The following is a 9,853-nucleotide window of genomic DNA, read 5'->3' on the forward strand; positions in this document are numbered from 1 at the left end:
ATGTTCTTTTTAGCAACATCATATGACCCCTTTAAATTAAACTAATTTAAGTAGAAAGAATTAAATTGTATTTTCTTGTAAAACATAATCCAAAAATAATAACATTTATATGCAAGTGTACTCACTGAAAACGTTGACAGAATTTACTTTTAGTGGATATTTGCATTTATTTACAGTCTTTCTCTCCTGAAAAAAGGACAAAAACTTGAACCACGTCAAATGATTTTATGAGGTCTTTAAAAAATGAGGTCATTTCAAAAGTTTGGGGTCAGTAAGAATTTTTTTTTTTTGAAAGAAATTAAAACTTATTCAGTAAGGGCACATTAAATTGATCAAAAGTGATAATAAAGGCTAGAATCAATGTTTCCACGAAAATATTAAGCACCACAACTGTTCAACAATAATAATAATAAATGTTTCTTTAACACCAAATCAGCATTTTAGAATTATTTCTGAAGGATCATGTGACATGGAAAACTGGAGTAATTATGCTGAAAATTCAGCATTTGCCATCACAGGAATAAACCATGTTTTAAAATATATTAAAATAGACAATTATTATTTTTAATATTGCAAAATATTCACAATATTTCACAATATTACTGTTTTTACTTTTGAACAGTAGTGTATATTGTTCTTCTTTCTATTCGTTTTTGGATGAGACAGGGATGCCATGAATTTATCAGCTATCAAGTAGATTTTCTCACCTGATCCTATCCGGCACCCTCTGTGTTTGATTTCCATCCATCACGCAGTTCCCAGCAAAGCTCGTCCCTCGGGCCCCACCATACTCCCTACGTAAAGCCATAGCACCGTGCGTCAATACCGACACACCCTTTGCAATTCGCCGTCGTGGCTCGTCCCTCCATCCCTGGGGTCGCACAGAGAAAAGAGCCTTGGGTAGACCCTCAAGACCAAGTCCAGACAGAGCCGGGCCCACCGCAAACCACATATGTGAAGGAGTAGCCTGCCCGGATGCCCATGCAGCCTTAAAAATGTGCTCCGCCTCTTCCTGTGAGCAATATAGGAGTCGCACCTGTAAAGAGTGGCAGAGCAAGAAAGGATTAAGTATTCAAAGGAACCACTTTTTCATTTTAAAGTCGACATAAAATCAAAATGTATTTACTCATTCATGATTTTATTGTGCACGATGACCATTGGTGTAAATTACTGCGAAGAAAAAAATCTTTTCAAAAATATCTTTGGTCTTTTTTTTCTTTGGTCATGCAAAGAATATTTAAAAAAACTAGAAAATGAATATGCTGACTTTAAGAGACACCAAAAAAAATAACAAAATAACAAAACATATTACAATCATCAAGCTCAATAAGCTCTTCCTGGCTCCTCATGATACTTCTATGATTTCAGAGATTTTCCTATCGGAACAGAGTGATCCAGTCAGCTTGTTATACATGTACTAACTCATGTTCTTCAATATCCTTTGCTTGACCAAGGGTGTTTTTATAAACCTCAAACCAGGGAAATAGTGTACGAGGGCTTTTTCTTCACATGTTTCAGAAAAAGGTCAGAGAAGTCAGTCATCTTAAAATGACTTTGATGTGCAGGAGTGTTGTTTTTCTTGATGGAGATGGGTCGTTTATCCCACTTGTCGACATGTAGCCACAGGCTCCTGACAGGGAGATAAAACTACTCTTGAGGGTTGTTGACTGGTGACTTGCACTCCTCCAACAATTCCTACAGTTAACAACTGTAGTGAAAGTAGAAGTGTGGAATCAATAGATCTTCCAGCAGGGGCAAGACTACGCTCTGGATACTGGACTACACCCCCAGATGTTTTTTCTGTGGCCATGGGTCTTCATTTTTATTATTATTATTTTTTTGTTTTGTGCAAAAAAGCGAAATAAATGGGCAAAAATGAATGAAAATCCTTAAATATAAACATCTAACATTTTTGACACTTGCAGTTGATGACAATGCAAACTTTGACATGTTGTTGGCACTGTAGATGGTTCCGTTCATTCCCATTTTAACCTCAGAGGCCCAAGTATTGATATTCATGATGTGATATTTAACCCTTTAACATGTCTTTAGAAAGCTTTTATTAATTAAAAAAAGAAAACACTTTGTTTATACATTTTGCATTGGGGTATAATTTAAAAGATGTGCAAAATAAAATTTTACCACAGTTTTTTAAACACTAAGTGAAAGCTTTGTATTTTTGGGGGAAAAAAAATAAAGTGATGAAAAGTTAATATATTTCATTATTTGACCATTTAAACACTGCAATAATTATTAATATAAAAGCACATTTTAAATATAATGTATTTATTTATACCTCTTAATTAAATTATATGGTTATAGCAATTTTTACTAAAAATATGTTCAAAATTTCAGGGCATGTAAGCATTTTCCCACCACTAGAATATCACTAAGAATTGCGTCAGCTGACTTTGACTTCAGCGTTAATATGCAATTTTTCTACATTTTTAGAGAATTGGCTACTGTTATGTGTTGTTTTTACCCACATTTAGCAGAATTGTTTTATTAATTCATTGCTTTATACAACTGTTCCTATTCTTCCACGCTAGGTCTCTGAGGGTTAAAACATGTGAAGGAGGAATGAATTATTTATTCTGATAGCAGTTTTGATAATGGAGCAGTTTACATTTACAATTTTTCAGCATGCTGGTCTTTTTGGTAAAGCTTTTTAAAATAAAATAAAGCAAGTAAGCTTATGTTTCAAAGCAAATCACTGGAGGCAGAGTTTTTACATTTATAACAAAGCTTGTCGATAACATCTGCACTTTCATGTAGCATGTGTCTGTTGGGCCCTTACAAAAACCGAACTGACGTTTAATAACTGCGAGAAAAAACTAAAAAGTTCCTATCACATTGCATCAAGCTGACCCCAATTTTTTCTCCATTCTTTTCCATGCGGGAACTGTGACAGGCACTCTGAATGTGCTCCTGTATCAGTCACTGATTAGGGGCTGAAAGTCTGGGTGCTTGGACACTGTGGAGAATTAATCAGTCAAGTTGTTGAACGTCGAGTATGTCTGCTGGCATGGCCAGTCCTGTGGGGAATTGAGTTGGCCACCTTTGGGTCAGATGGAAACTGTCATTTAATGTCACGCTGCTCAGTAACATTACGGATGCCATCTCCCCTTTCGTAGGTCATGCAACCTCCTTCTCTTTGGGAGCCTTCACGTAAAGGCCAAAGAATGCAGGAGAGTGAGAGAGAGAGAGAAGAAAAAGAAAGAGTGGAACGGATACCTGAGCGATGAGAGAGAAGGTTAATCGAGAAATGAAGCTGGGAATATGGAGGAAGTGACTTATACAACGCATGAGGAGCTTTACCTTATGTTGCTGATTTTGGAGTGCTCTGGAATAATTGCTCTGGGGCATTAGAGCTGTCTTTTGTCTTTTTGCTGTCATATACATACTTCTATAATTAACCAAGACTCATTTGGTAATACAGTTGTTAATTGTGCTAGCAGAGAAGCCACTTTGAATTAAAAAGGGAAAAAAATTAAATAGGAGCTGGTGGAGTGGGAACGATAGTTCAATGAAAGGAAATTAAACAGTGGAAGAGAATGAACTGGACAATCACTATTGAGAGAAAGAGCTTCCAGTGCAGTTCACAAAATGGATTGATTTATATGAAGATTTGAAAAAATGAACAGATTAAACAAGATATGTTATTTGTGAAAACTTTGGAATTACCGAGTTTTTGGCTTTTAAATGTGAGTTGTCCCAATAATAAATGAAAAACAGTCTCTCTCTCTAAATCGATCACGATAAGATAATACTAATGTTACGACAATTACAATAAGATAAGAATAGGATCTCATTAAAAGCCTGTGATTTAAACCTGAAAATAATCATTTTGAGATTTAAATAAAATACGTAAAATGACTTAAAAAAAAAAAAGTGGGATATAAACATCAGATCATATGTGACCCGTGCTGGCAAAATGAGTCGGAATGTGCACAGTCTAATATTGAGCTACAGGCAAAAGAAGTGAAAAATGGAGAGGAGTACCTTTTTCTCTTCTCACTTCTGGATGACTGCTGCTGCATCTCACCACAAGTTGTAAGATATATCGTTGCAAAGCACAGCATTCCCGCTTTATGAATATTCATAGCAAATTCTGTATGACAAGAGTCTAAACTAGTAAAATATGATTTTCAAACCCATGCTGATGAAAACAAAACGATTGTGCTGACTGACGTTGCATGACAATTGCAAAGCGCATGCATAAGACTCGCCTCTCCGAGAGCGAAATATTGCGAAATATGTCTTGGCGAGATTCACACAAACATAATCTGTTATGTCTTACATGAACGTTTAGTTAATGGTTGGAGAAAGATCTGATGTGTAACATTATATTAGATCCATGCATTACAGTAGGTCACAATATTGATCTGTCTTGATGTTAATCAAACATTAAAAGAAAAGACGGAATCGTTCGCTGCTCTTGATTAAACTACAGTTAGTTTGCATCTTTGTTCTTATTTTTAATAACAAAGATAAAATAAAAAACAGCTATATTGTGATTAATAATATAGTAATTATTTTTAAGAAAAAGAAATTAAGAAAAAAAATATGCAACGTTGCTTGGTGATTTTGCTTTGGAACCTTCAGAAAACTTTAATTCGATTTTTCTCAAAATTGACTTTGCTGACTCTATCGATTTCAAATGGCTGTAGCTCAGTCATTTTTTGTCCAATTCCAACAAAGTTATATATTATTTTGAAGGTATTTTAATGTAGAATGTGAAAATGAAGAGAACTCATTTTTGAAAATTTGCTCATTCCGACTAATTTTGCCAGCACAGGTCACATATTAAAGATTTCTAGGCTTTGAACCTAGAAATAAACAACATTTAATGATTTAAATAAAAAATACATAAAATGATGTACAAGAAAATTTGATTTTCAGATTTGATTTGATTTGAATGAATGAATGAATGAATGAATGAATGAATGTCAAAATGTCAGAAAATCTGTGATTTGAATCTGGAAATGAACCATTTTAGGATTTAAAAAGTGAAATAAATAAATAAATAAAAATTTATAATATGTAACTTGTATATAATATGTAATTTGTAACACTGATCATGTGATCCCTTTGTACAGACAGTCTCATGTTCTTTTTTCTATTGATGCTCAAGATGCTCTTTGATCATTCTCAGATCATGCTGGAGAACATGATCATCAGCTTTTATACAAACTTGTTGAGTTCAAGCAGCTGCTTGAGTGCTGCTGTCATTAAAGCAAAAGAGAGACAAACCAAATACTATTCTGATATGTTTATTTTTAAACTAAAATGTTCATTAAAATATTTGTGCTGATAATAAATTTGTCAGTGAAATGTATTAAATTGCAAAAGCACACAAGATAGAAGCATTTTTTCTAGTGGTTTCAGACTTTCGGAATCAAATGCATTCATATTCTCACTCCTGACCTGTGCTTCGTTCTCTTTCAGCAGCCTGCGTGTACGAGCCCCTCCCGGGTCATCAGTCAGGTTGAGCATCACTACGCTCTTTCTCTCCCAGCCGATGAAGGAGCCATCTATCATGCCTTCTACCATGGCCAGGAAGTCCTCATAGCCGTGGTGGCGTGTGGTAACCACAGAGAAAGCCGTCCAATCAAACTCCTCCAGAACTTCGAAAATGACCTCCAGCTGCAGGCCAGTGGAGCACAAGAACTGCAAGTAGACGGAGCCGCTCTCCTGAAAGAACAAGAAAATGTGGGTAAATATGGTAAAACTTTGCAACATAATATTTAGCATAAATAGAGGAACTTCTGAAAGGACTGAGGCATCACAGATTTCACTTCCCTTTCCAGCCTAAATTTTCTCTGAACATCTGTTGGTAGTTTTAGATCAATCATCTACAAGCCCTTTGTTTCAGTATTTCTCATTCATCAGGTCTTTTTCTCTTCCCTCCATTTAGCCTCTGCTTCTTACTCATTCAGATCAGTACAGTCATTCTTAATACCCACACAGCATGACGTAAAGGATTCATTGCTATTCATAAGCCTGTGTTTCAGGTGACATTAGTGTCCTTGGCTGCTTTAAGATTCAAAACAGCTCATCCCAGCATCTTTTTTTTCTATACCCTGGAAGGTGACCATTCCACTGTACAATCGAAGAGATTTATAACTCTGACATAAAGCCGTATTTCTGATAGTGAAAAATAGCAACGCTTAATCTGACACTTGCTAATGCATCATAATCATGATCAAATATATGACACCTGTTTTGTGCCTGCTGGTGACACTGGCCATTAAATGAGAAGCGTGTTGCCTTTATAATTGACTTTATTTCTTGAAAATTCAGACGAGCTAAGTGTGACCTCTGTAGATCTTTGAAGGATCATTTCTGGGCAGATGTTTTGTGTATACTGCAGCTGCTAAAACCTCACATTAGAGTAAATATTGTAATTGCAGCGATGCAAATTACATACAGACAAATTATAATTTCCATGTCAGATTACTTACTGTACTTACTTATCTGCATGTTAACAGCTTGATCTGAAAATAAAAATGATTCGCTTATAGAAAACATTTCAAGTGTATTTATGCCTTTTGAGAAGTTTACATAGAGAAATGTAAGTGTGAAGTGCTCTGCGAGAACGAGGGCTTTGTGTCTGTGTGCTTTAAAAACCTCTGGGTTAAATACGCCTGGCTTATCTGCAGCAAAATATACAGTTTTTTGTATAGCTTCACTTAGAACTAATTTAATTTGCTAGGGTTGCTGGGTTTACACAAACATTCACTGTGTCAGAGCGAGTGAAGAGATGTGACCATACAAGATGGCCCCTGTTATATTAAACAAAGCTGTCAATGCGCACAGTTAGCATATACACAGCTTTGTTGATCATAATGGAGGTGATCTCCGATGTCTGACAGAGGAGATGATACAACATAAAGGTGAATATTAGCTTATGTTTTCATATATTGAACTTGGCTTAAGCACATATTTGCTGGTCTATAACCAGTGCTGGGTAGATTACTCGCAAATTGTAGTCTGTTACTGATTCCAAATTATATGACAAAAATTGTAGTCAGTAACGTAATCCATTACGTTACACATTTTAGGTAATATAATCAGATTACTTTTAGATTACTTGTGACCTAACACGTTCATCGCATTGATTTAAATAGGATAATCTTGCACAATATTGATATAAAAATACAAAGAGAAAGAAAACAGTTTCCATTCATTATTATTAACAACATGAAGTGCATTAAACATTACATCAAGGTTTCTCAAACTGGGGTTCGTGAAGGAACTGCAGGGGGGTTTGTGAGTTTAAAGAAAAACAATTAGGAAGAATCAATAAATTATGAATAATTTATTGCTATTGTTTTAATAATACAGCACTGTCTATAACATATTGACTCCATGGTTATCTTTTCACAGACATTATTATTATTTCTGGATTTGAATGAATTTGATTTTCAAGAGCCAAACTGCTAATTTTATCTGCATTTTCTGAGTCATCTATATATGATTTAATTATTTTGTGACTGCAAAAACAGCCTATTCAAGTTCAGTATTAATCAATTTATTTCTAGAGTTATATAAAGATTAAAATAATAACCATTTTATGAAGTTAAATCAATGAGCTACCATCTGTCAGACTTTTGGACCTGTTTTGCCCCCGTAGTCCTTCCTGTGTTTCCTTATTTGGTCTTGTTCCTGTCCTTGTTCAGTTTGATTATTAATTGATTCCCCTCACCTGTCTGTCCCTCATTATCCAGTCCTTATAAGCCCCAGTCTGTTCAGTTTGTATTTGTTGGTTCTACTTGTTTCTACGTGTGTTTGCCCAGCTCCTATTGTGGATTACCCCGTGTTTTCATCATTAAAGACTGTGAATGCTACTCCGTGTCTCCTAAGTTCTTCTCGCAGCAGCGTAACGTGAATGTGTAAATGTGAAACAGTTAAATGTGTAACCCAGCCTGCTGGGTAAACGAGCACCCCAACTTGTCAGATAAGATTAACACAGCATGTCTCCGGTCTATTATTTACTCAACACTGTGTTTAAAAACTACCCAAATTGGCTTGTTTTTACCCTGCATTTTTAAAGAGTATAGACACCTGGTATAATGACAGAACAAAATAGCAGTTATGACATCCACAAACAATGTGCTGTTGAATTTGCTGATGTTAAGTTTGTCTTCATCTAGATGGATTTTGCCATGTTACAAACACTTCCAATGCAAATAAAAGCTCAGTTAACTCCACAGTCCTTTTCCCTTATGAATAATTTCCCCCTAGGGCCTAGGCGTTACCTTGGCAATCTGGCAGTTTTTTTTTCATAATTACACTTACACTGTTAGTATATTCATGATACATACCTGTAAAAAAAAGAGAGGAATTGTTAACATCTCTGTCAACAATTAAGGCACTCAGCCCATTTTCTAACATGCTCATTACAACACAACACCTCAAATATGCAAAACAAGTGTTCATACAGTGTGACCAAAGGATAAAGCCAGGCTATTTCGTTGAGTCTTTCAAATAATAGCCAGACAGAGGAGCTGCAAACCTGGTGAGGAGAAAAATGTCACGACTGCAGAGCATTAATCAGGCATAAAGGCTCACCTCCGCTCTATATTTAAATGAAGACTAGCTTGTTAAAGCTCAAAGAGCTTACAGTAGTACTGTAACTTGAAGCAGTGCAGCACTTTAAATTGGCCATGTTACATTTTTCACACTTCTACATTTCCTTCAATAAATTTAATACTTCAAAATTGGAGCAGGTTATATGTCTTTTATTACATTTTACTGAAAGCAAGAGGGAGGAAGAGAGTCATTTCAGACCTTCCTGATGTACATATTCAAAGAAATTAAAATATACAGTATAATAAAAAAAATTAAATTGTATTTATAATTGATGGTGATTTTATAGGTTTTGTTTTTTAATTATTTACAAAATATAATAATAATAATAATTTCCTATTTTTCAACTTTTGCATTTGTTTAAAGAGCAGGTCATATGGGTTTTTGAAAAATATCTCTTTTGCAGTTTATAACGTGGCTATCCTTAAATGAAAACAATCTGCAAAGTTGTTATTCAAAAAGTGCATGATAAATAAAGATATTGTCTCTCAAAAGAGAGAGTCAATTCTGAATCGCCTTAAAGGGGTCATATGATGCGATTTCAAGTTTTCCTTTCTCTTTGGAGTGTTACAAGCTGTTCGTGAATAGATAAGATCCCTGAAGTTGCAAAGACTAAAGTCTCAAAACCAAAGAGATATTCTTTATCAAAGTTAAGACTCTGCCACGCCCCCCTAAAACCGCTCGTTCTAACACGCCCCCACATATCTAGGTCACTATGTGGAAATATTTGCATAATGCGTCCAAATGTGCACGCAAAGAAAGAAGGCGTGGTTTTAGTAACCGCAGTTAGTGTTGAAGCAGCCATGTCAGGGAGACGGTGTGTTTCTAGGTGAAAGCAAAAGCATTTTATTTCCGAAAGTAGATGCATTTAGGAATCTTTAAGATTACTTACAACAGAACAGCAATGCATTTTATGGACGACCAGTTCATGAACCTAGGAGAGGAGGTAATTCTGAATTTGCTATGACAATCTGGCGCTTCTGAATCAGCCACTGTAAGTATGTTTTGTTACTAGTTTAAGTATTTGCTATTGACTGTTCAAATGCGGAGTTTTGCGCATCGTGTGTGTGTGTGTGCGCGCACGCGCGCGTGTGTGTGTGAGAGAGAGAGAGAGACAGCGTCACATCACAATAGAGTCAGCTGTCTTAACCGCGGCTTGTGTACTGCATCATTACTGTGTCTGTTCCCCTTTCGGGCTTGAACTGATGGTAAAACTAATGACAGTATTTACTGTCTTTACATTTATTTTGAAAGATGAAGC

General features: G+C 35.5%; 1 protein-coding gene across 1 annotated transcript in view; it reads right to left on the reverse strand.

Moving 5' to 3' along the window:
* Positions 1-9,853, reverse strand: part of LOC107656604 (glutamate receptor ionotropic, NMDA 2D-like) — a 52,118-nt gene that overhangs the window by 34,480 nt on the left and 7,785 nt on the right. The window contains exons 2-3 of the mRNA XM_016444499.1: positions 5,428-5,694; positions 708-1,036 (exon numbers count right to left, since the gene is read on the reverse strand). Coding sequence (XP_016299985.1) covers positions 708-1,036; positions 5,428-5,694 — 596 coding nt within the window. The remainder of the gene's footprint in view (positions 1-707; positions 1,037-5,427; positions 5,695-9,853) is intronic.

This window comes from Sinocyclocheilus anshuiensis, unplaced genomic scaffold (genome assembly GCF_001515605.1).
Source record: "Sinocyclocheilus anshuiensis isolate Anshui unplaced genomic scaffold, SAMN03320099.WGS_v1.1 scaffold1393, whole genome shotgun sequence".
Lineage (NCBI taxonomy): Eukaryota > Metazoa > Chordata > Actinopteri > Cypriniformes > Cyprinidae > Sinocyclocheilus > Sinocyclocheilus anshuiensis.